General features: G+C 48.9%; 1 protein-coding gene across 2 annotated transcripts in view; it reads left to right on the forward strand.

The window, feature by feature from the left end:
- The window catches only part of AHCYL2 (adenosylhomocysteinase like 2), a 110,543-nt gene extending 85,659 nt beyond the window's left edge, over positions 1-24,884 (forward strand). For both annotated transcript variants that reach the window (XM_087764151.1, XM_087764152.1), the window contains exons 3-17: positions 1,132-1,275; positions 1,974-2,074; positions 2,409-2,511; positions 3,422-3,516; positions 9,649-9,755; positions 11,253-11,369; positions 14,888-14,951; positions 16,087-16,175; positions 17,695-17,765; positions 17,936-18,030; positions 18,832-18,930; positions 19,369-19,437; positions 19,523-19,601; positions 20,381-20,501; positions 22,108-24,884. In XM_087764151.1, the coding sequence (XP_087620277.1) occupies positions 1,132-1,275; positions 1,974-2,074; positions 2,409-2,511; positions 3,422-3,516; positions 9,649-9,755; positions 11,253-11,369; positions 14,888-14,951; positions 16,087-16,175; positions 17,695-17,765; positions 17,936-18,030; positions 18,832-18,930; positions 19,369-19,437; positions 19,523-19,601; positions 20,381-20,501; positions 22,108-22,114 (1,361 nt within the window). In that variant the 3' untranslated portion in view covers positions 22,115-24,884. The remainder of the gene's footprint in view (positions 1-1,131; positions 1,276-1,973; positions 2,075-2,408; positions 2,512-3,421; positions 3,517-9,648; positions 9,756-11,252; positions 11,370-14,887; positions 14,952-16,086; positions 16,176-17,694; positions 17,766-17,935; positions 18,031-18,831; positions 18,931-19,368; positions 19,438-19,522; positions 19,602-20,380; positions 20,502-22,107) is intronic.
- The last annotated feature ends 957 nt before the right edge of the window (positions 24,885-25,841 follow it).

Here is a 25,841-nt window from a genome sequence, read left to right on the forward strand (position 1 = left end):
TAACCAAAAGTTTGGAGGACATTGATAGGAAAGGAAGACAGTTATCGACAGCAACTGTTATTAATTCTGTGTTCACATGCACATCCACGCCCGGTACCCATATATCGTCTTAAACAAGAAGCATACTCTGATTCTGGGAGACCGTATGTTTGCTGTCCCCTGTCGGCTCCTTACCACAGAGAGAAGTGGTACCATCTTTCTTCCTCTTCTCTTATCAAAAGAGCAAGAAGATCCAGAAAGGCAAAATACTAAATGCATGTCCTAGCGTTTGTTGTTGATAATAGAAAAGAAGGGGAAAATCCAAGGGCTGGATTGAGCTGTCTGTAGATGTACAGAGATGTTGCTTGGAAGGAACCACCAAGGTCATCTCGCCCCCATGCCCACTCAGAGCAGGACATTGCCAGCACAGGACCAGGTGAGCCATGACTCTAACCAATTCCTGAAGCCCTCCGAGGATGGAGATCCACCACCTCTCCAGGCAACCTGTGCCGATGTTGCGTTATCCTCCCGATGAAGAAGTTTCTTCCTACCATCCCACGTGAGCCTCCCAGGCAGCAACTTGTGGCCGTTGCCCTTATTGAGGATCGCTGAAATTGAGCAAACCCAAGGGCTGGGAATACCACCAAAACTGAATAATAATTAACTAGCAGTCTCCGCCATGCCATCGTTTAAAATTAAATAGGTTCTTGTATCTATCCTGTCTTAAATTACAACTCTTAATGTTTTGGAAGTACTGAAAATATTAATAGGCATTTTTGTTGGCTATTTTAAAGCTGTAAAGGCTTAACATTTGGGAAGAGAGATGGGAGAAGGCCGCAGAGGAGCTGCAAAGCATGAGGAGATGAGCCCATGGGGGGACACGGGCAGTGCTCGAGCCAATTCCCTCCGGTGTGGTGTTGCAGTAGGGGTAGATGAGAGTGAGGAGGTCATCGCAGGTAAAAGCTGACTGTGGGGAAATGGTCATTGTAAGGAGAAGAGGAGATCCCAGCGGAGGAGAGAGGGAGTTGGCACGTGCACATGGAGGAACACATCCATGGCCACGTTCAGCAGATCGTCTGCGCCCTTCCACTGCAGGTGGTTTGGCTTTAGGGAATATTTTGTTCTGTCTCTGACCTCCTTTTCTTCCTCCAGCTGCCTCCTACACAGACAGCTCTGATGATGAGACCTCCCCCCGAGACAAGCAGCAGAAGAACTCCAAAGGCAGCAGTGATTTCTGTGTGAAAAACATAAAGCAGGCAGAATTTGGGCGCCGAGAGATTGAAATTGCCGAACAAGGTAAATGGGACGCGTTCCTCAAGCTCCACGTTGTCCTAGGCTGTCTTGTGGGGTTCTTCCTTCCCCCAAATCCTATTCTTGCGAGGTTCAGTCGATTGGTGATTTCTTGACACCATTCTTGTTAGAGATGGGAAAACTTTTATGGGATTTTGTGGGATGGAAAGGAGCTACAGGGTTATGCCATGTAGCTCCAACCAACCAACTACTGAAGGACTACTCTGTAGTCAAATGCATTTTGTTAAAATCAGTAGAAAAGATTAAATCCGTCAAACAAATCAGACAACTTTGTTTTAGCGTGATTGTCTCCAAAAATCCGTAGCAAAGGCAATGGAGTCTTTAGGTGGTTGGAGGGAGCTTGGAGAGGCTGATCAGAGCAGTGTAGTCCCAGGTCCTCCTCGGTCTGAAGGAGATTTTCCTCCAGCCTCACTTGGGCGTTCGCAGGTAGAAATTTGAAAATGCGATGATGCTACATCCTAAATAGTAGGAAAAGACCTCAGAGGGTTCTTGGGTCCTTTTCAGCTGTTCCATGACTTAGTTGATCCCTGCTCTCAAGGGTTTTGCTTTTTTTGAAGCTGCCACAGCTGTAGAAATTCATGGGGGTACCAGATCACAGGGCAAGAAGTGATGCTGGCTGTTTCTTCTGTGCTCACCCCTCTTTCCATCCCATTGATGGACTTATTTTTCATTTTGTCTTTCAGAAATGCCTGCGCTGATGGCTTTGAGGAAGAGAGCTCAGGGAGAGAAGCCGCTGGCTGGGGCCAAGATCGTGGGCTGCACGCACATTACAGCGCAGACAGCCGTAAGACCCCGTCAATAAACTCTAGACAGGGATTTTTCACTGCTTAGCCTCTAAAATAGACCCCAAGCGGTTAATATATATATACCCCCACACATATATACGCTGCATATATAATATACTTTGAAGTTCTTATTTACTTCATCCATTTTAAATTGTAAAAAAAAAAAAAGTAATTGCAAAATTGTTTTCTCTGCAACTCTCTAACGACCCTGATGCTGCTTAAAACCAACTACAGATGCCCCCCCCAGAAGCTTTCCCATAAATAGCAAATAAAAATCCCAGCTGTATATCGCTCTTTGCATTGCGCCCTCTGATTTTTTTTGTTTAAATCCAGGTCCTAATGGAGACTCTTGGCGCGCTGGGTGCACAGTGCCGATGGGCTGCGTGCAACATCTACTCTACTCTTAATGAAGTGGCTGCTGCCCTTGCCGAGAGCGGTAGGAAACTTCACCCTCTTTGTTCTTTCTGGTTTCAAAAAGATTTCTTACTGTCCCATTTGCTCATTTGCCATCTCTTAGAGTTTTTTCCCTTCATTCTCTTCAATTTCGGATAAACCTGTAGGAGGTAAACGGCACAAGATCAATCCCTTCCATTGGTCTGAAAACCTTAGAATGATTTTTCTCTGGAGTGTAGAAATATGTAGTACAACTGACGATGATGCACATGATTAGGCATCAGGGCTGTGTGAACCTGGAAGTTATTTGCTAAAAGAAACTAAGCTAAATTTTATTTCAGTTCTATAAATTTGAGTCATAACTTTGGCTAAAAGGGGCGAAAGAGAGAATTTTTGGGGGGACATAATTCACAAAACAGAAGCTGTCCGTGTTGCTGCTCACCTGGGAGATGCCTTAATTCAAATCCTGTTTTACCTGGGTAAGGCCAGGGATTTTACCGTGAGAGCTGGGAGACCCAGAAGAAGCCAAACCCACCAGCTTGCCTGTTACCTGGTCTTGCTCACTGAAGCCGAGTAATAATTGCTCGTGAGTCAGAATACGTTCAAATAAATTTGTGGATAATGTGCCTAACAGGAAGGTAGGACATCCAACTCACAGCAAAACCTTGATTTTGCAAATAAATGTTATCGTTGAGAGCGTGTTGCCCTCTCATCTGGTGGCTAGAGCTTTTTCTTGGGGGAGAGGAAGAAATTAGGAAGGCTAAAGCTGACTCCTGTCTGCTGCCTTCAGTGTGTGTCTTCAATGTATATCTCTGAAGCTTCTTCTAGAAGGTAGATGTTGAAAAATCAGACTGCAAGCAAGACTGCAGTTCATCACGCGTGGACGTAGGGAGAGCCGATCCCCAAGGGATTTGCTAAGGCTGTGTTAGCACCCGTCTCCCTCTCTGTGCCAGGGTTCCCCGTCTTCGCCTGGAAGGGAGAATCCGAAGACGACTTCTGGTGGTGCATCGATCGCTGCGTCAACGTCGAAGGATGGCAGCCCAACATGGTGAGACGGGGCCGACTGTAAAATGCTTGGCATGTGTTGAAGCATGGGTAGCTCTCATCTAGAGAGAAGGAAGAGAGTTTAGGGCTGGTCTGTGCTTTCCTCCTGAATTTAGACCTAACTTAGCAGTTAAGGCTTGGTGCTAACACAGCGCTTACCTCCAAAGTGCTTTACAATTAACTACGCAATCCGGGCGACTTCTCTCAGTCTCACAGGTGTAAAGTCAGGGAGAAGGTGGGTTAAATGACTTCTGCAGGTGGATTTTGCCTACCAAGCAAGGTTTTGTTTAACTGTTTTCTAAATAAGCATAGCTGCGTTAGTGCAAAGTTTATTGGGTGCTTAGTTTGCTTCCAGAGAAGCTTGCTACAGTTTAAACCAAACTCATTTAATCTAGCCAGTGAAAAATGACTCAAACTCAGTGTGTTCTGAAAAGGGGTTACGTCCATTTTACCGTATTCGATTAAACTCACAGCTTTGGTTGATGTGATTTTTCCTACCTAGGCAAGGCTTCTGTTTCAGAGCAAAAATTAGATTTTAGGTGACGTCCTTACTGGACGAACACAAAACCTCAGGTAGCCCAACTCCCTGCTTTGCTGGTTTATTCTGCCCTTGTTTCTAGGGAAAACAGAGAACCCTGAACTGGGTGAGTGGAATAATTTACAGCTGTCAAATGTGCTGTTTTCATCATGCTTCCTGACAGGTTTTGAGCCTTGGAGCTTATGATCTAAATTAGACAAAAAGAAATCAAAGGTGGAAGAGAGGCGTGTATCTGTATTGTTTGTTTGCCAATATCAGCTTGTTTGAGGTGGGTTTTTTGTCCCTTCCCGTCTACACCTGCTCACCTCCTCGCTGTCACCTTTAAAAAGGATTGTGAATGTCAAAAAATCCACCCCCAAGCTACGAGTCTGAGTCTAGACACAAGAGCAGCTTTTTTCTTCTCTTTGAGGAATAATTTCCTATTGAAAATGTCAGTAATTGAAGAAGTCAACGTACCAGAATACGCATATTATGCTCTCCTAGGATCTCTTCAGACCTCTTGATTCTGCGACGTGTCTCTATCCCTCAGCGTATTTTCAATCCTGCTTCTGGAGCACAGAAATAATTGCTGGGGAGCTCCAAATGCCTCAGATCTTGCAATTCCCAAAGATTTGCATGCCAGATTTTGGAGGTCCATGTTTTTAGAGATAAGAAATAGGACGCTGGACACTGGGTGAAGAATAGGTGTGGAAAGGATCTTCTTCATATGATTATTTCAGAAGAGATGAGCTGGCAAACTTGGCTGAAGAAGCAAGACAAAATAGCCAGTCCTTCCAGTCCCAGGGCTGAAGCGAGATGGACCTACTCTGCTCCACGTCCTGATGGCAACTTTTCAGAGCGTGCATCATATTTTTTCTCTTCTGTTGAGACTGAGGATTTCCCCTGATATCCTGAATCGAGGAGATACGTTCCCAGGTTGTAGGACTGAGCCTGAGCAGCTGGTTTCTAACTTGCTGCGTCCTGGCAGCCCATCACCTTTGTATAAATCCAAATCTAACCTCTTTTCATAGAATCAGAGAATGGTTTGGGTTCAAGGGACCTTAAAGATCATCCAGTCCAACCCCCTGCCAGGGGCAGGGACATCTTCCACCAGCCCAGGTTGCTCAGAGCCCCGTCCAACCTGGCCTTGGACACTGCCAGGGACGGGGCATCCCCAGCTTCTCCGGGCAGCCTGTGCCAGGGCCTCCCCGCCCTCACGGTGAAGAATTGTCTCTTGTCTTCTCTTCCCATCAACAAAATACCAGCGATACTTTTCAGCTTCGTTGATGGTTATTTGTGGCCGTGCTTTGCTTTGAAGATGCTCTGTGCAGTGCTACAGGCCACGGTGCGATCAAATGGCAAATTCTGTCTTTGTGAAAAGTGATTTAGTAACACGCCTCTCTCTGTCCAGCACAAAATAAGCAATTTGGACTCTTATAAAGTGTGGAGTAATTCAGAGCATAAGCATCCAACTTGTACTTGTTGATCCATCCAACTTTTACTCGCTGATCCAAATGAAAGTAGCATGGAAATGCGTCTCCATTTCCAGGCTCCTACATCTTTAAGCTCAATGAAGAGAAGTGCAATCTCGATTTCTACTTAAAAGAAAGCAAAATGGGTCAAAGTAGTTCAGCAGCTTGCTGTAAGCCACGCTGACTTAATATCAGGGCTTGAGATACACCCCGAGAGTCCTGTTTAGCACTGCTTCGCTGGCCCCCACCAGTCCCGTGTCCAGGTAGGCACTGCAAGGCGTGATGGAGCTGCCTTTGGGTATCCCGTGCAAATAAACAGAGATGTCTTACGGTCCGAAAATCTGAGTATTCAACGTTTGGGCTTCTGTGTGGTGCTACTCCATGGGAACAATTAGCCACGAATACCGAGAGTCTCCCAAAAAAAGACACATTGAGTTTTCTGGTGGGAATAGCAGACCTTTAGAGGGGTGCTCTGTCTGGGCAGGAATGGCTCAGAGGGTTTTTTCTGAAAAATACTGAATCTGCAGGACTGAGGGTTTGGTTTCCTTTGCAGCATAAAGTGATCTAGGGCCACGCTGCCGCCAGGGCATTTCGATGCCGCCTCCGACCATGCCTTCCTGCCATCTCCTCCTGTTTTCACCAGTCGCTTTCTGTAGTGCGTTGTTTTCAGTCATGTTCTTGAGCTGATCCTAGCTAATTTTAATCAGCTTGTTCTTGGTGAGCTCAGCCCCGTGGTATCGGCTGTTGCCTCAACAGAGTTGGAAGGGAGAGAGGGTGAGACATTTGGTGGCAGTGGGATCTTAGATGCATTCAAAGAGGTTGTAAAACGGCACCTGGAGGCACCAGTTCTTTTCATGGAAGAGCCAGAGATTTTCTGCTGGAGAAAACACGAAATGGGAGGAGTGAGGGAGTGAGAAGTCACAGCCCTTCTGTGCAGACGGCAATGTGAAACTGGTTACTTGGAAAGAAAAGCACTGAGAGAGAAACGCCTACCAAGGGGATACGGATACACCAACTCAGTCAAAAATCATAAAAATTCAGGGTGAGTACTGCTGCAGAAGAGCAGGAGCAGATATCTCCCAGGGCTTGGGTCAGAGGATGGTCCCGTCTCCAAAGAGAGAAACGTCCCTGCAGGCACAGGGTGGCAGGAAGATGTTTTTTTACCATCGCGACCACTCCAGCGTGTTCTGCTCCAAGATGAAAATGCCAAAATCAAGAGGGAGGTTGATGAACCGCAGCCGGGAGCCTTGGTTTGCAGATCGTGCCTCTCGGTGGGCGTGAGGCAGCAGCACCGAGAGGCAGAGCAAGGCGCACATCTATAACGGCTGATTTTCTGTACGAAAAATTCTTTGCATGTCAAATAAAGGCTTTTTTTCCCCAGAATAAAAAAAAAAATCTGCCTGGGAAGAATTCGACTGAAGGCAGATAACTTGTGTAAAGCTGAGAAAACTGCGGGAATATGGGGCACGTACCACGGGCTTTGCCGTTGGCCGTTCGGGGCTGCTGCACAAAGGTGACCTTCCATCAAAAACTAGTTCCTCCATTGATTTGGTTTGGTTTGGGTTTTTTTTTCATCTCCTGCCCTCCTAGGAAAGAGGAAACTGCCAGCCCCCAGAATTCTCTCTTAGAAAGAGGATTATGTGCCCTATTAAATGGGGATTAATGAAATGAAGACGTCCTGGGAGCCAGGCTGCTGAATTCCTACCTCGGCTGGCCCAGGAGAGCTTCTCAGCCCACTTAACCCTTCCCTACCTCTGGTTCCCAGCCTGTGAACGGGAGGTGGATCCGGGGGTTCCCTGGAGACTCAAGAGAGTCGGGTCTGTGCAGAAGACGCGTGCTGTGCTCTGGCAGGACACCATGTGCTTTCCAAGCGTTTGTGGAGGAGCAGCTGCTACCTACCCACAGTGTTTGTCTTCCATGGAAAATCCTGCAATTTAGAGAGGAAAAAGTTTGTGGTAGTACATAGCATTTCCAAGCAACTCTTTGCCCACGGAGGCCAGAGTGGTGGCTCCGTGCAGCCACCACGTCGTGTCGTGACAGGGCTCAGGAACATTGTCTTTGTGCCTGCAACGGGGCTTCTGTCGCAGGAGCATGGTGCGGGTGTTCATTTTTCCTGGGTGGCTGCAGATGCTGGTGGGAGAGCTGCAGACGCGTGCGGCAGAGGGTCCCTGCCAGGCTCCACCGCCGGCCAGCGAGCAGAGACGCTTCTGCCCAGGTTTGACATTTGCGTTTTAGACACCTGCACGCCGCACCAGTAGGTTAATAAGGGCTGGCTTGGCAGTCGGAAGTCTTGAATGTTGGTGTAGGGAACATGTAAAGAAGAAGAGGAGGAGGAGGACGAGGACGAGGATGAGGAGGAGGAGGAGGATGCAGTCAGAAGTCTTTGACATTGATATAGAGAACATGCAAAGAGAATAATGATGATGATGAAGTCAGAAGTCTTTGGCGTGGTGTAGAGAACATGCAAAGAGGATGAAGATGATGAGGATTCAGTCAGAAGTCTTTGACGTTGGTGGAGGGAATATGCAAAGAGGAGGAGGGTGATGCAGTCAGACGTCTTTGATGTTGGTGCAGGGAACATGCAAAGAGAAGGAGGATGATGACAGGGAACATGCAAAGAGGAGGAGGAGGAGGATGCAGTCAGAAGTCTTTGATGTTGGTGTAGGGAGCATACAAAGAGGAGGAGGAGGAGGATGAGGAGGAGGAGGAGGAGGAGGAGGAGGAGGAGGAGGATAATACGGGGCAATGTGCTCTCAGCCAGCCCAGCTAGCACAGGTCCTTGCCACCTCACCTGCCGCTCGGTGAAATTTGCTCCCTGTTTTCTCTTCAGTCTGAGTCTACTGGGGGTTGTCACGCTTCCCACCTTGCTTGGGCCACCTGAGATCGCCTGGGTGGCAGGAGGACTTGGGGAAATGCACGTGCTTGGGTTTTTTCTTTTCTCCTATCTTTTCTTCTTTCCCAGACACCTCTTTATGGTACCCCCGTGGGTCCCTCTTTGGAGCATTTAGAGCTCCGCACCCTCCTCGGGTATGGCTGTGTGCTGAGACGTAGCAGGGGACGACCCAAAGTGGCTGGGACCGGGGCCGCGTTCATTACGAGGAAAGTGTGTGGGACACAAAGGAGACTCCTAATAAACTCCACTGGCTGTCACTAGCAGTGAGATTTTCTGTAATTACCAGAGGTTCTGGACTTACAGAGGTAAAAAACAAGCTTTGACTTGGTCTTTGATTATTCTGGTGCACATCACAGAAATACCTGAACAACAGCAACCCGTGCAGCGGTGTATCTGGATGTATGCGTTAGACTTTTAGCAGTGTTACGACTTTCACGTCCAAAGCCGTTACCAGGTATTTCCATGTGCTGGGTGATTATAACACCAGCAGAGAGCAGATAAGCTCTTAGACATCTCTTTTCACTGCAATTTGTAGATTTCTGTGACCAAATTGTTTTCATGTCTGTCCTTTCCAAGGCACTTTTTCAAAGGGCACCTTTACTTGCTCATCTTTAATGTTTTTATTAAAGCAGTAAGTCTCTGGCTTTCTCCGCCGCCCTGAAAGGTGTCATTAGGAGGAAATGGGAGACTCGTGATCTGGTAGAGAAGAGTTTTGTACTTCTGAGTTTGAGGTTCAAAGCCAGATGAAATGGGCAGAGACCCAAAGTTGCTGTCTAAAAGTGGTTCACTATTTTTAATACGCTGTGTTTTGTGATGCAGTTACATTATAATTGGCATTAGTGGCTCTGCACCCTCCTCCTCCTCCTCCATCCTCCTCCATTAGCAGTCCTGTTAGAAAAGCTGATGACTCTGGGTGGTTCAAAGGCTCTTCCATCTGTGCTTCTGGGAGACAGGGAGAGAGGAGCTTCCACAGCAATTTTCCGTATTTCCCCTGGTCTCATTATAAACATCAAGCTCTGCCGTGTCTGTCTGACCTGTGGCCTTTCCAGCACGTTGTCGATGAAGCAGCACTCCTGCTCCGAATAGTCAAGCAGAGTAGCCTCACCTAAGCTGTCACGATGTGGTATTTGAGATGCCAAAACGTGGGCTTGGTTAGGAATGATTCGAGCGTCTGTACACCCCCTTGTACCTTTAGGGGTGAGCAGGCCTCAGCGGATCTTCAGAGCGGTGACTTTGTGGTTATTTTTGTTACAGATCTTGGATGACGGAGGTGATCTCACTCACTGGATTTACAAGAAATATCCCAACATGTTTAAGAAGATCAAGGGGATAGTAGAGGAGAGCGTGACCGGTGTCCACAGGTAACGGGACAGGCTGGACTGTGAGCGCGGAGATGTTTGGACAAAAGCATCTTCTGCCTCGGGGCGCTTGGTAGCAAAAGATCCCCGAGCTGTAAGATGCCACGGACTCAGCTGAATGTTGAGCTTCCTAACACATGGTCTGTGGTTTTCCTTCAGTATGGGCTTGGCTTTCCCGTAAGAACGGTTTTAAATCTCTGGTACAGTGAAAGCAATAGACTTGGAACTACTGCTCTGAATGTCAGACGAGGAGTAGAAGCACCTACTGACCATTGCGCGGGTGGAAAACGTGCACGAGGGCTTGTTTTTCCAGCTGGGAAATAGGGGCGATGATTATCTCACCTCATTTTGCAGATGAAAAAAGGAAGGGACGAGGGTGTTGCACAAGAAGGGGTGGGCTTTGGAGAAAGTCAAAAGCGTAGTCCTAAACTAAATCTCTAGGAAGAAGTGAGATTTGGGAAGAGGAAATGAGTCTCCAGTTGGGGTGGGAATCCAGAAAGGGAGAACCACAGCGATGCAGCCGTAGGACTGAGTGACCCCCATCGGTCTGCAGCAGAATCGTGATGGGAGAGGTGGCTCTCAGGGTTAGGAGAGGTCTCAGAGGTCCTTTTCCAGTGGCGTTAATCGTACCACAGGTGGCAGAAAATAGGGGACTGAGGAGAGGAGCAGCAGACTCTGCTTTTTTCTTTATTTTTGCAGGGAGAAAGGCTTGGCTGCAGCTCTTGGAGCTGGCTGAGAGTTTGGCCAGAGGTGCAGGCAGCCCTCGAAACAGGGAAACGAAATATTTGAAACAAGGAAGCAACCGATTCAGGTTTGCAACCAGCAGGATCAAGAAAAGGACCTGATAATATTTTTAGCAGCAGGAATCGTTTCCCATTTGGGCAAAAGAGACATGCAAGAAAAAAGCAATGTTAAAAATTGCCCGCAGTCTCGTGCCAGGAGCAAGGTTGTTTTCTGAGCTCGGTGATACCGATGCATGCGCACAGGGAACGTGTGCCCCTTACCTCCAGGGGACAGACAACGTGGGGACTGAGGCTCTTTTCCAACCTAAACGATTCTATGAATGTTACCCGTCTGTGGCCATTTCTATTTGTCTTGAGCTGTAAGAGCTTGAGGAATTATAGGAGCTGTCATCTTACGTTATCTGAAGCAGGATTTGGGGGTTTTGTCCTTTTGAGGACATCAGAGGATGGTTGTAATATCAAGTTATGAGGCACATGGAGTCTAGAGCACCTTCTGATCTCTGCTATTTGATGTTTTTATGAAAAGCCTCTTGCCAACCTGGTGCTTCTTCAGTAGGGGAAGGAAATAGGTACAGACGTTGGAGGAAGGACGAGTGCTATTTCTCCTCCTGAGAATAGCTCCTGCTAAGAGGCTATCTTTGACCCTCCAGATGGGTACTGCTTACTCCAGTGAAACAAGACCTCAAGAGCACACAACAGTAGAGTGTAGGGAAATATTTTTCCATCCATCGTCTCTTTCTTCCCGTATTCATAACAGGCTGTACCAGTTGTCCAAAGCGGGGAAGCTCTGCGTCCCAGCCATGAATGTCAACGACTCGGTCACAAAGCAGAAGTTTGACAACCTGTACTGCTGCAGAGAGTCCATCCTGGACGGGTACGTACATGTCCACCCAAAGGGGGTCATGTTCCTTGCTCGGGTTGTGTCGGACCCCACGGGGAACTGGGTCCATGGGTCTGTCCTACCTGTCGCTTTAGGTCATTTTAGATCAATTGATGTGTCAGAGGAGAACAAAGACCCTTTTTTACCTGTGGTTCATCCTATTTGTATGGGAATCTGCAGGGCATTTTGAGACAGCAGCTATGTCTCTGCGGGTCAGAAGGTCCTAAGACTTATTTGTACAATTGTATGTGAAGCTCTACAAACACATGCACACCGGAAAAACAAACATCGAATCTTGTGTTTGTAGGAGAATGATCTTGCAGCAGAGACCTTAGCATCTCTAGAAGTCTGGATTCCATATTTTTAACCCAGCTACATGTATGAATGGGGCACATCCCTTAAATTCTGCCTCTGCTCCTCTTTTTGTGGAAAGCACGTCTTCTCTTTTCCCAGAGTGTCTGGAAGACACATCAAATATTTTATTAGCCATAGTGATACGAGACATTTCCCAGTGCCCTTCAAGGGAGCTCACTGAGTCTTTGTCCTCTCAGGGTGATGTTGCCCTTCCATGTGTGTAGGTGGCTCGCATGCATTTTCCCTTCTCGATGAGCACGACTGGAGCTGTGTTCAGGCCCTGCAGCTTCTCGTAGTCCTGTGTGAGGACTTCAGAAGTCCTCACATACGGCTACGATACTCCTTCCCATCCCTCTTACCTTTGTGGCATCAGGATAAAACCCATCTGTATCTGTTGCGTGTGTATGAGTCAATCAACTGCTTCATCTGAACATTTTTTGCCTTTCTAGTTTCCTTTTTTTATCCTCTCCTGTGAATATACAATAAACTGAAAGAAAGACATTAGAGGACGTTGTGGTGGACCAAGACTTTATCCCATAATAGTTGCGTGTCCAAACTGTAGACTTGAGTCTGAGGTTTAAACCCTGTCCTTGAGCTGAGCATAAATAAATAGGTGCAGAAGGTGGGAATGATGGGGCTGATGAATGCTTTATCCACCTCTCCCCACCCTGGTCCCGCAGGATTTACAGCCACATGCCGTACGGGCAAGCAGAAGAGTGTTTGCAGGCAGATCGTGGGACCGGGAGCAGCTCTGCAGCATCCTGATGGTGCTGTACTTTTTAGGATCGGATGGGAATCAGTCGCTGACGGATACGTGGGCACCGGGAACATGATGTATCTTCTGAGCTTGTTGGTCTTGAGATGCAGTGCAAAATACTTGAAGTTGTGATCTAGAGAGAGTGTAAATCTCAGTGATCTTTTTTTTTTTTTTTCTCTCTCCCTCTCTTTTTTTTTTCTTTATTTTGATGGAATTGGGTGTCCGTGTCCCCACCACCTCCACCACCGAATTTTGTCAAAGCCAAGTGAGAGTAGGACAAGTTTTATTCTTACAGTTCAGACTATGACATGTTGCTTCTGGTAGCGGTCCCAGTAGACAAGTAAGCACAGAAGCAAGGACAAATTTGACTTTCCGGACTGGTGTTGATGCTGATGAGATGAATACCAGAGGAAAGATTGCCTGCTCCATGCCAGGTAGCTGTGGTGCGGAGGAGGAACCCTCCGTGGAGAAGACAGCCTGCTTCAAGAGAAAAGACTTTTTCTTGTTGATAACTTGGTATGGCTTAAAGTTTAAACAGGTCTCGAGATCCGCAGTTCTCGGTTCCTTGCCGACGTAGAAATGTCGCCTTCTGTTTAATCAAAGTCCATCTGGCAGAGCTATTGGTGTTCAGCTGCGCTATCGCTGCCTGCAGTCTGGTAGCCCCAGAGCTTCTCAGAGGCCCAGTGTAGGCTTCCCTGGTGATGGTGGACTCTGCTCTAACATCTTTCTCCCAGATCTTTGTGGGCTACGTAGTAGAGTGCCTCATTCGTCACCTCGGCTTTGAAGTGGTCTTCATGCTAGTGGTCATCCTGAGCAGGAGAAGTGGAGAAGATGCGTGTTTGTAAAACCTGTGTGTCCAAATACAGGGGTATGAAGATGAGCTTTAAAATGTCTGCAAGTGCCCTAGGAGTTAGTGAAGCACCAAATGTGGTTCCCGGGGTGATCCGCTGCACACGCGGTTACTTCTCCACATTTACATCACGCGTTGTTCTAAAAGACAAAAGTTTTGGGCTCCTTGTCGAGTCAGCAGTGATGGTATCTGGCTCTTCCATGCCAAGATGTTTTATTATGGTACCTGAGATTGCAAACAGCCAGTGGCTTCTTGCCCTTCCTGCCCATCAAAACTGGGAAAGTCCAATCAAAGTCATCAGCTGGTCTCCAAAATAGGTACAACCTGCGAAGCTGCGATGTGGAGCAGCGTACTCCAAGATGCAATGTGTCACTAACTGGGCTTTGCTAGAAGCAATAATGGGAAAAATGAGGGTGGTGAGGCACTGGCACAGGTTGCCCAGAGAGGTGGTGGATGCCCCATCCCTGGAAACATTCAAGGCCAGGTTGGACGGGGCTCTGAGCAACCTGATCTGGGTGAAGATGTCCCTGCTCATGGCAGGGGGGATGGACTGGATGGCCTTGAAAGGTCCCTTCCAACCCAAACCCTTCTGCGATTCTATGAAAACATCGTGATGAAGTAATTCTTCGAATTAAGTAGCCCTTCCTTCTTTATTATGGCCATGCCTCTGCTCTGTGGTCACAGGGTTCAGGACACACAAGGCAGCCTCTGTCGTGGGAGTCGGCTGCCCGGTGAAGAGTTGCCCCCAAATTTTGAGTGTCCGAGGACGCAACTTTTAGCTCCGTGTTCCATGTGTAGCAGATGCTGTCAGTGGCTGAGAAACGTTAAAGTCTTTAAAATCTTCTTTATCTTGTTGTCTTGGATGTGATGGATGATGGACCTCATGGGTAGGTAAGTTGGGATTTGAGTTAAGCCCGGCCCAGGTGTCTAAAACTGGGCTGAGGGAAATCTGAGCAGAGGTGCAATTAAATCCGCTGAGGTTTTTATCTGAATTCTTTCGGAAATGTAAGGGAATTTCACCTTCCCTGCACTGCTAACCTATTTACTCATGTGCTAAAAATAGCCTGTAATGTAGGACACTCTTAGGGAGAAGGAAACCGAGTGGAAAGGAGAGCTTTATTTGTGGAGAGCACTGGGATTCTGGCAATAAATTACCACTTTCCTGCTTCTTCTGTTGTTATTTCTGTGGGGTATTTTGACTTAAAAAAAAAAAAAATTAAGAAAAAAAAATTTAAAAATATTTTAAATATTTCTGGAGTACCAAAACAAAGGGAAACAACAACAAAAACACAAAACAGGGATCCAAACCCCAAATCCTTCCTCTTTGTTGCATTTCACTGGCAGCACCCACCATTACTGAGGGAAAAAGTCAGGTTTAGGTGCCCTTCGGGCCCCCTCTGCACCCAGAATTGCCGTGTGTCCTCAGGGATACAGGATACAGCCGCGGTGTTTCGGAGGAGCAAACTGAGAAGGACCCCTGTCCGTCACAGCGTCATCAGTGGAACCGATCCTACAGCTGGCCTTTAATTGTTTTTTTTTCTTTTTCCTTAGCCTTAAAAGGACAACAGACATGATGTTTGGAGGAAAGCAAGTAGTGGTTTGTGGCTACGGGGAGGTAAGGGGTTCATGTTCTACGTGCGCGTATTGCATGTAAAATCCGCACATCCTTTGCATGGCTTTCTCCGACGGGGCTTTTCTGTCCTCGTGGCTTTTCTCTGCATCTGCAGGTATCTTCAAACCTGACGGGTTCGCCAAAACTGACGATTTTCGTGATTTCCACTATATTTCTTTAGCATTAAACAGACACCAAACCTGAATCTTAAAAGGCATAAGTATTAGGTATTCTGAATATCTTTAATATCTGAATATTGAAATGTCCAGATATTAATATATCATATAGTAGTAATATTTGCTTTTATATTTATATTATATTTAATATAATATTAAAATACTCAGAGCTGGGTTCTGCAGATGTACTGTGCAGCTGCAGCGTTGCATGCTGAAGCGTGGTCAAGAAAGACAAGTTCATCTTGACTTACCCCTGTGCTTTCACCCCCAAACAGAGGAATCCTCTCTTGAGGCGAGACTGGGATATTCACCCTTTGGCAGATCTTGCTGGGACCAGTTACCACCAGTTATGGTGGGCTCTGCTGTGGGTGCTGTACTGGGACTCTTTTTTTTTTTTTTTTTTTTAACAAAGAGCTGAAATGGGACAATTTTCTCACGTGTAATTGCGTTTTTTTGGGAATCCTTGGTCATTTAACCACTCCCCTGAATTCCCCTGCGAGCCGCACCGTATCTGCTGTGTAAAGGTTAAAGCTCGTTAACCCTCGGAGATTAAACCGTTAAGCTTCCTAAATAGAGTAAAGGTTACAAGAGACTCTCAGACTTTCCCTGAGATAAGTGTAATCTCTCGTTATCATGGTGCTTTCTAGATACCAGGATGTTTTGGGGGAAAAAGAACTCCCTGGGACCAAAACCAACGGCACTTTTATATTTTTTAGTGCCTCTCTTAGCTAAGCTGGGCCTGACTCAGGTCCTAGATGACTCCAAATCCAGGAATTTCATGCACCCCAAAATTGAGTATATGCAACCAGAGTTGCTAAGAGGGTTGCGAAGGGCTCTCGGGGCTGCAGAAGAGCCGCCCGGAGTTGTACATCCCCTGTGAGCTTCCCACGGCCGTATTGACGCTCGGCGTCTCCCGAGCTCTCGGCATCTCACTCTTCCTCTGTGCTCTTCTCCCTCCCCAGGTTGGAAAGGGCTGCTGTGCTGCTTTGAAGGCCATGGGCTCCATAGTGTACGTGACAGAGATCGATCCGATCTGTGCCCTCCAGGCCTGGTAAGCAGTCGCACCGAGCCCGGCTTCTTCTTTAGGCTTATTTTTTCCCAGGAAAACCATGGCCAGAAACCACTCGGCAGTGGTCCCTCCCGAGAGGGATGCTGGTGAGGGGTTCATGGCTTCTCTGCACCCTCGGAGGGACCAACAGCTCTCTCCTACAGCCAGAAAAGGGTTCCTGCACTAAAGCATCACCCAGTTTATCTGTATCCCACATGCCAGCTTGCATAACCATAACCACAGCGGCCACGAGTTTAATGACATGGCTTGAAAGAGTTTAATGATGTGGCTTGAAAGGATGTTGGGAGTGAACTGCGACCTTTGGCGTGCGAACTCGGGCTTTACTGTGCTGTGCACACACCTCACCCGAGGGATATTTTGGTTTCGGTGATCACCCGCCCTGCACAAACCTCTCCTCGCTAACGCCAGTACCCTGACGCAGGGCTGAAAGCACACGGCTGTCCCCTTGCACGGGCACGTTGCAACTATACCCGACCTCGTTTCCTCCAGGTAAAGGTTTTGGTGCGGAGATGCTGCTTCTGCATCCCAAGGTGCGAGATGGGACGTGACTATGAAAGCAGAGTCCCAAAAACACCCGGAGCCTTGTTAAACCCACAGCCTCTTCCTAACAGCAAGCTTTCAAAGGGCTATCGCGGTGAGGAAACTAATAAGCCCTGCTTAATTAGCAGAGCTGATCAACTTCCAGTTTGCTTTGCGACCTTCACCAGTGGCACATCCAGCACCCGCATCCTTAAGTGCGAATTTGGTCGTTGCAGCAACCCCTTCCCTGACTCTGCACAAGGCAACACCGTCCGGCCCCTCCCGTAAGGAGTTTGCAGTGGGAGAAAAAAAACAGTAAATGGGACATACGGCAGAAAAAAAATTACTTTTTTTTATAGTAACTACGATTTTGCAGCTTGTGAGAATCACAGAAATAAGTTCTCGGGAGGACTGTCAACAAATCCTAAAAAAAATCCTGCCCTTGTTACCCGATGTGCTGAATACACCTTGCTCGGTGAAGCCAGGAAGGATTTGCTGAGCGCTCAGCACTTCTAAAGATTGTGTAGGTGCCTAACTATGGATCGCAAGGTTAATGATAGACATCTGTGGGTTCGGGGTGTTTGGGTGGTTTTTTAAGATGATCTAAATCCATATCGGAAAGGATTCTGCAGCAGGAGGGCGTATCTGCATCTTCTGGATGTACTTTGCAGGAGTAGCAGCTTTAAAAAAGCCGTCTGGATTGAAAACTGAGATTTGCAGATGCGGAGGCCTTGACAGAAAATGTGAAACCCCCAAAATCTCTTTTCGCTTCGCCCCACAACAGTCCCAAATCCTCCAGGTTGACTCCAGAAACCCTCCTGATGGCTTGGGGTACATGGCCCTTCGCATGCTGCCTTGCTGTTTCCAGTCTGGCATTAGAAAATTAAAATGAGTATCTGAGAATCACTTGGTGGGTTTTTTTCTATTTTTGGAATGTTTTTGCTGCTTCTCAGACTACTTTTCCCCCCCCCTCTCCTCTTAGCATGGATGGATTCCGGCTCGTGAAGCTCAATGAAGTCATCAGACAAGTTGACATCGTCATCACCTGCACAGGTACGCGGTCCCCGAGGCAGGAGGAGGGGTCGTCACGCGGTCCCCGAGGCAGGAGGAGGGGTCGTCGGGGATGCGCACCCCGTAATCGGGTCCATCTTTTTCCAAAGGAAAAAGCAAAAAGGTGGGGAAAGTGAACATGGGTATTGATTACGGATATGGCTATCTGGCAGGCAACAAGAACGTGGTGACCAGGGAGCACCTGGATCGGATGAAGAACAGCTGCATTGTCTGCAACATGGGGCACTCCAACACTGAGATCGACGTGGTGAGCGCAGGGACGCGCGTCGGGAGCAGGGACGGCACGGGGTGGGGCGACGCTGCTTTCGGGACCCTGCGGCAGCCATGTCTGACCCCGTGCCGCTTTAGCAAGCACCTGGGAGGAGATAAAATAATGTGTCGCTCCCCGTGTCTCAGCAGACACTGTCAGATATGTCGGCGTCATTCCTGCGATCCCAAAGGATGCCAGCGAGCCAGGCAAATTGCTCCAGCTTCCAGCGCAGGGTCTGGTATCCACCAGCCTCATTCCTTCCCCAGAGTCAGTGAGTCACCCCCTCCAGCCCAGTCCCTCTGCTTTTGTGTTGTTATACCATTAAGACCCAGCCAAGAGTTCAGCCTGGTGCAACACAGCACGCTCAACCCCACCGCGCTTTACCGAACGGCACTGAAATCTCCTCGTCTGTGCTTAGAGATGAGTAGAGAAACAGGAGAGTCTTGTCTGAAGGTCAGTGGAGAATTGCTTGGCCAAACCCATGGGTTTAAAGCCATTTTCTGTGCTGGAAAGAAGTGACCACAGCCATGCACAGTTTAGTTGGTGACCATGAATCCTCTTCAGCCAGAGGAGCTTGAACAATAGCTGTTGCTGGAGCTTTGATGTATTGTAATCATAAAAATAGTTCCAGGTTATGATTCATAAAGGTTTCATTGGTCTGGGACTGCAACCGGACCCAAAGGAAACTATAGGCCCAGGACAACGTCACCGAGTTGCTTCCTCTTTTCATTCCTATTACGTAGCTTCTGGTTTTTGATCTTTTCCCAGTGCTTTAACTATTTTAACACTGTGTTTCAGGCAAGCCTGCGTACACCCGAGCTGACCTGGGAGAGGGTGAGGTCCCAGGTGGACCACGTCATCTGGCCAGACGGGAAGAGAATAGTCCTTCTGGCAGAGGTGAGTTGCAGGCAAAGGAGCAGGGATTGCAACCTGTTCTCTGCTTGCGGAGGAAGAAAACAAGGGCTGGATGAGTGGTGGAGCCGAAACGCGTCCAGAAATCACCTCTGCAGGCCTCAGCAGCTCAGCAGTCCCTCTGGTTGAAAGGCTTGGTGTAACCCTGTTGTGGCCCATGAGTTACTGGAACGCAGAAAAGCTCCTGTGTTTTTCTTTATCCCGTTCCAGGGTATCTCCCACAGGGTATTTTATCCGATTTTTCACTTCTAAATAGTTTTACTGAGTTATAAGGGCAACCAATATCTCGGGATTCAAGTGCATGTGATAAATGGTGTTTCATCCCAGAAGGGACACATTTCACCGGTGGTTCTTGTACCTTCTGTAGGGTTGTAAACTGCTTTTGGTGTCGTGTTGAGATAACAACCAGTTTTTGCTTCCCAGGGCCGCCTGCTGAACCTGAGCTGCTCCACCGTCCCCACCTTCGTCTTGTCCATCACTGCCACCACGCAGGCGAGTAGGGTTTGGGCTGAGCCGAAAGCAGCGTCTGGCTCCATAGCGGGCAGCAGTTACTTACCTAAGTGTCTTCTCCATCCAGGCTTTGGCTTTGATAGAGCTGTACAATGCTCCTGAAGGACGCTACAAGCAAGATGTGTACTTGCTGCCTAAGAAAATGGGTAAAGATGTATTCATTGCCTGCTCTTTTTTTGGTTTTGAGATTGAACAGATGGGAGGTTTGCGAGGCTGGGCTGAGGACGGCAGGGCATCGCAGCCTCCTGGGCTCTCTTGCCAAGCTCAGGGTCTTCCAGCAAGTTCTTCCCACTGGGTCTGGGCTCTTCACTAAATTGGACGTGTTGTTTCTCCATCCCACCTGGGGAAAACAGGCTGACGCACTTGGCCAACCACAGGAGTCCATCCGTGCTGATGCAGGAGATTTTCACGTAGGGCTTCTGCCAGCAGAGCTGCCTTCGTTGGCTGCGAAGACACGTAGTCCCTGACCAACAGCTCTGCCAGCAGAACCCCCTCCTGAGGACACAAGCTATACTGACCACACTTTTGCTCCAAAACTAGCCTTTTTTTGTGTTAATTGTATTTTTTGAGACCAGGTGCAGCTTGTCCCTAGCTTGGACGTTAGGTGTCACCTACCAGAAATGCCCAGTGGCTCCTGCATCAGTAGAGCATCCAAGCTTGCCCAAGGGTACGGCATAACACAGCAGCAGACCCAGGAGTCCTGCTAGAAGGGTATTTCAGAGGAAGGTTTGGTTTTCCCCTCTAACTCAAAATAGATGAGAGCCTTGGTTTTCCCCATTCGGGGCGAAAAGCAGTCCTGCAATTCAGCAGCAAAGGCGTGAGGAGCGATGCCTTTCCCAGCTGGGGCTTTAGGGACCTGGTGCGCAGCAGGAGGAGACTCGTTGCCTTCCCCTTACCCTACTAACGAGGCTTGAAATTGTTTCAGACGAGTACGTGGCAAGCCTTCACCTCCCAACATTTGATGCCCACCTGACAGAACTAACGGATGAACAAGCAAAATACCTGGGACTGAATAAGAACGGACCTTTCAAACCAAACTACTACAGGTGCTGCTCCTCAGCCTCTCTCTCTCTTCTGCCATGAGTGTGGGGTACGCGTGCTGGGGGGGCAGAGGGGACGGGGTTTAATCCCACCGGTCGCCTGAGAAGATATCACGGGCTTTCTGATAATTCCCATCACCACGTAGAACGTGGTCCGGGCAGGAAGGGGACAGCACGGTTGGAGCCGTGACGCAGAGCGCTTGGCAGGACGCGAGCCCTTTGTATCTGGCAGCAGCTGTCACCCAGACGCGGCAAATGGCAGAGCGATGCCATCCGGCCAACTCTGACGATAGCTTTATTTTTAAAGTTTGACGAAGGATGAGATGGCACAGAGCAGGGTTCGCCCCTTGTGCCGGGGGCTGCTCGGGCGGGCTTGGCTCGGCTCGATGGCTCTCCTCCCCCAGCGCAGGCTGTGCTGATCCCCCCAAAATAATAATAATTGTCAATATGAGCCCCTGGATCGCTTCCCTTTCCAGGCTTGTGTTTGTAGTCGACACTGCAACACATTTTTTTACCGTGAAAATGAAATGGCTTTGCACAAACACAGATCAGCCTGAGGGGGGGTTGAAGCCTCGATCCTTTTCTTGCAGGAAAAGGCATTTTCTTGGCGCGCAGCTCTTCAGCGCTCACGCGAAAGCAACGCTGCACCAAAATGCTCCTCTTTTGGGGTTCAGTGGGTTTTTCCAGATCCTGAGGTTTTTTTTTTCCTGCCGTGTGCTACGTGTAAAGTTGTTATGGTGCTCCTGCACCACCGTGCCCTCCCGTGGAGGAATTTCCTCTGGTTCAGTTTTCTTTGCTCGGTTTCGGTGTCTGGCTGTAGTCCCGACCTTGCAGGGAGTGTGGTTTGTCCCACGCACAGAGAAGCTGGGATAAGCAAAGGGTCACGGCAAATTCCCAGCATCGAGGGAGAGCTATGCTGGCTCAGACGTCCCCCGTGCACCGTGGGGTGGAGATGTACTTGGACAGCTTCGGCTTGGTGTCCTGCAGGAATTTAAGCCTCCAGATACAAAAGGCAAAGAGTCAAGTTTTCCAAAATTCCCTGTTTTGATGTGTAGGTGCATAGGATGGGAGGTGAGAGGAGATCTCTAGGTGCCCGTAGCCTCTTTTTCTGGATATAACAGGCAATTAGACTGCATCCCTGTGCAGCTCAACAGCTTGCTTCATTAAAGCGAGCACCTCTCTCTCCTTACATGTAGCTTTGTTTGCGATATGAATTTCGGTTCCCAGTCTAACGGGAGCCTTCCTGATAAATTCAGCCAGTTTGAGCCAGGCTTTGGTGTTTAATATTTGCTCTTGCACCTTCAGTGCATCCTCCTCAGCTTCTGAGCTGATGTTGCTGCAAACCGGTGAGACTCAGTCCCTGAATCAATCGGGTGCCGTTGAATTTTCCCCTTCCCGTACTCGAAGCGAGAGGCAATGTTCAAGCAGCGAGGGCAGGCAGCTAAATATAATGTGGTATTTGTGGGGGAGGAGATGAGGATCGAGTCCCTTTCTAAATCATTGCTTTTCTTGGTGTCTACCCCTCCCAAAATACACCGTGTTGATGCTGGGGGAGCTTCGTGTCTCTTCCCCAGCGGCTCACCAAAACCTCATTTTCTCTTCTTTTCCCCAGATATTAAGTTCCTGCGGCTGTATCCTGGAGAATCGCGAGGAACAAGAACCCAAGTCTTTTCTCAACTACTGTACAGGATGAAACAGCGCAAGCTTCCTAAGTTAGAGCTGGGCTTGCTCACATAGTAGACAGTGTGTTTAGGTTATTTATTTATTAAATTAGAATACTGTACATGCGGCCTCTGCCACTGGTGTTCGTACTGCCGCGGGACTGGGAGACGGTGGATTTCTTTCCGTTTGTTTCATTTTTCTCTTTGGGTTGTTCTTTTTCGGGGCTGGGAGGATGGGGGAAGCGAGGAAGAAGCTGGTGGAATCAAATTGCTGCAACATACTTGGAACAGTCCGTTATCACCATTAATCCGACGCGCACGACGGGAGCCGTGAGATCCGACTTCGAGGTCGCAGGTTGCTTTTGGTTTCCTTCGCATCCCAGGGCTTCTTCCAGCGGAGCAGGATCCCGGCAGCGGTGCGAGCTGGCCGGAGGGCGGCCGGGTTTGCATTTCCCATGCCATTTGACAACGCAGCTAAAAACCTCATTTGCTCCAGGCGCTGCTGACCAGCCGGGTGCCGCCTTGGCAGCGAAGCGGTAAATCTTGCCGGCGATCGCTGGAGAAACGTCTCATAATTCTGCCGAACTGCCCGAGGGACAGATCTGCCAGCGAGTCGGTGAACTTCGCCTTAGCACTGCTGAAAGCTGTAACGAAGGGACCGGTCGTTAGCGTCAGCCAGGGAAGCCCCTAGCACATGGTAGGAGCCGGGAGGGCAGAGCGGTGCCCACTCGGAGGCAGACCCTAACGGATGTGGTGGCGGTGGGGTAGGATCCACCACCGCTCCCTTCTTGGCAGCTCCGCAGTATTTTCCTGCTGCTTACGTTACGAGTGCCAACCTCCTGCGGTTCAACCAAAGTCGTATTCCCGGTGGGGCTCCGGGGCAGCCTTGCGTGCCCGCGCTGGTGGAAGAGCCTTGCGACCTTGCCAATAAATGCTGCTCACGTGTTAGGGAGCTCTTCCAAACCCAAGCGGAGCTCATTGGCCATCCTGGCTGGGAGGACCCGTGTCCACACAAGGTCTTTCTCCAGCTGAATTTCAGTCCTCGTTGGAAATCTTTGGAGTTTCATTTTCTAGTAATATTTGTATGATGAAATCTGGAAATCCCCTTTGAGTGTGAGAGACGTATGCCAGAGTAATCCCCACCCCGGTTTTGTGCGTGGGGAGGAGTTTAGTGTCACTAAAACCCTTCAATCACTTCAAATCTTGATGCATCAGAGCCAATGGAGAACAGAATTTGCCATAGTTACTTGTTTTAGCCCAGGATGTCCCGCCTGAACGCTGCGGACAGCACAGCACCCTCACCAAGGTGACTTTCCAAGTCTCTGTGTCTCATCGGAATCACTTTTATGGTTCACATGGAGAACAGGGTCCTTCTAAAATAGAATTGCCCAACCCCGCAAGCCTTTATCCTGTGGTTGCTGCTTTGGTACCCGAGTCCCTCATCAGCTACAGATTCTCGTTTTGTCCTCAAGGACTTCTTTGCCGTCATGAAAAAACTCTTTTGTGGCAGCTCGTTCACACACAAGAAAGGAAAAACTGTGGAATTATGATCTTGGCGGCCAAGTACTTCTCACGGCTCTTGATGCCGAGGTCTGAAGTCAGCTTGACCACAAGCTCCTCATCTTTGGAGCAAACGTTCTCATGTCCTTGCTTATTCCACGTTTCTCTTTGAGATCTCTCAAAGCCTAGAAGTAAGGCTTTGAGAAGACCTTGAGGAGACGTTAGGCCTTTGAGGAGACCTTGAGAAGGCCTTGAGAAGACCTTAGGCCTTGGAGAAGACTCTGAGAAGACCTTAGGTCTTTGGAAGACTTTATCATAGACTGATCACTAACCACGAACTCAAAATAATCTCTACTCATTCATGAATTTTATCCAAATCCTGAGATTTTTGGGAAGAGTCCCCTGTGCTATGTGAAACGTCACGTTCAGGTCTTTCCCCGCGCTGGATTACCTTGGTCTGCATCAGCCAACGAACCCCAGAATTTCTGCTGTTCTCTGCAGATGCGCAGTGTGAAATCCTGCTCTCGGTCGAGGTGAAACGCGGTTGCGGGGTCACGTTGAGCAAAGCAGCTTTTGGAAAATAGGTGTCCCAACCACAGCCGCTTCTGCCCCGGGAAAATCCTTCTCCATCCGCATGACCCTTCGGTACAGCTCACGCAGTCGCTGACCTCCCCCGTGTCCGTCGCTTGTGCAGCATACGGTGGTGCTGTCCTCATCCGTGAATTCCTTCGTGGCAATTTTTAAGCCCATTTTATCTTCCAGGTAGATAGGAGAAAAAGAAAAAATTAATAATCAAATCCTAACTGGCTTTTCCCACCTCGATTTTTAAAGCTCTTCTCCATGTTGTTCTGCTTCTTCTGTAAGCTTTTTTGCTTGCTTGGCTTTTTCCTAATCAATCTGGAATCATATTCTGTGATCATCTCTAAATTAAACATGTAATGGGTTGGGTTGTTTTTTGTTTTTTTTTTTTAATGTAACACATTTTTAAAGAATTAGGAAAAAGGAGATTTAGGTAACACCAGCAAAATTGTATAAGGAAATGAATTCTGTTCTGAACTTTAGAAAGAATAAGACAAAACCTGTCATCAGCTTGCAGTGAGGAAACGAAAACTTTGCAAACGTAACATTTTCAAAATGATGTTTTAAATATTAATGTCTGAGTGATTGTATTAGATCAGCAATAAAGACTCTGTAATCTCAAAACACAAATAAAACATTGGAAAACTCAGCGTCTCCGGAGCGTCTTTCGGGTCTGGCAGGAGCAGATGGGGAATTTTTTGGGCTGGAGGGGTACAGTGAGGGGGTGAGGGACGGTGATGCCCTGGGTGGGGATGGGGAGGCTGTCCCCAAAGCCAGTGCCGTGCCGTAGCCCCGAGCTCCCACCGCTGCCATATAAAACCTGGCTGCGAAAGCTGCTCCGGCGGCCGCGCGTCCTTGGGGCAGCCGGGGCTGTTTGGGCTCTTGTCCTTGGGGAAAGCGGGCTGAGCTGTGCCGGAAAAATCCCGTTATCTCTTCTGCTCCTGATCTGTCACCTCCCTGCTGCAGAACTGGGAACGCTGCCGGGGTGGCGGAGGGAAATACCAACCTAAAGACTTTGTTTTTCCAGCGGCTGGGGAAGGATGCGGGACACGAGCAACACCAAGACGGGAGCATCCAGCACCTCCCTGGCTGGGCGCCTGCGTGGTGACCCCTAAAAACAACTGTCCCCCCCATACTGGGTGGGGAGGGAGGGAGGAGAGAAGCGGGGAGGGCAAATCCAGGGGATTTCCAGGCCCCCGGGAGCTGCTTTTAACCAAAATTGTGGTACCAGGGGTTTGGACAACCTGACTCGGCAGGAGATGCTGGGGGGCTGCCTCGGGGACGGGGACCCTTGGGCAGCCCCCCCAGGTGCCAGCAGGACCCAGCACCCCGTTACCCACATGGCCACCACCCTCGCACCCCCATTAGCCCCAGGGGCACCTCTGACAGCCTCCAGCTCCCCCAATCCATCACCCCTGGGGACACCCCTGGATCCTCCATAACACCTCCAGGGACACCCCTGTCACCAGCACCCACGGGGACACCCCATAACCCCCCCAGGACCCCCAGGGACACCCCTGTCACCAGCACCCCCGGGGATACCCCATAGCCCCCCCCAAAGCTGTCACCCCCAGGCACACCCCATGTCACCCCACCCCCGTCCCCC

This window comes from Nipponia nippon, unplaced genomic scaffold (genome assembly GCF_047370975.1).
Source record: "Nipponia nippon isolate SJK-2023a ecotype South Korea unplaced genomic scaffold, ASM4737097v1 scaffold_3, whole genome shotgun sequence".
In the NCBI taxonomy this organism is placed as follows: Eukaryota; Metazoa; Chordata; class Aves; order Pelecaniformes; family Threskiornithidae; genus Nipponia; species Nipponia nippon.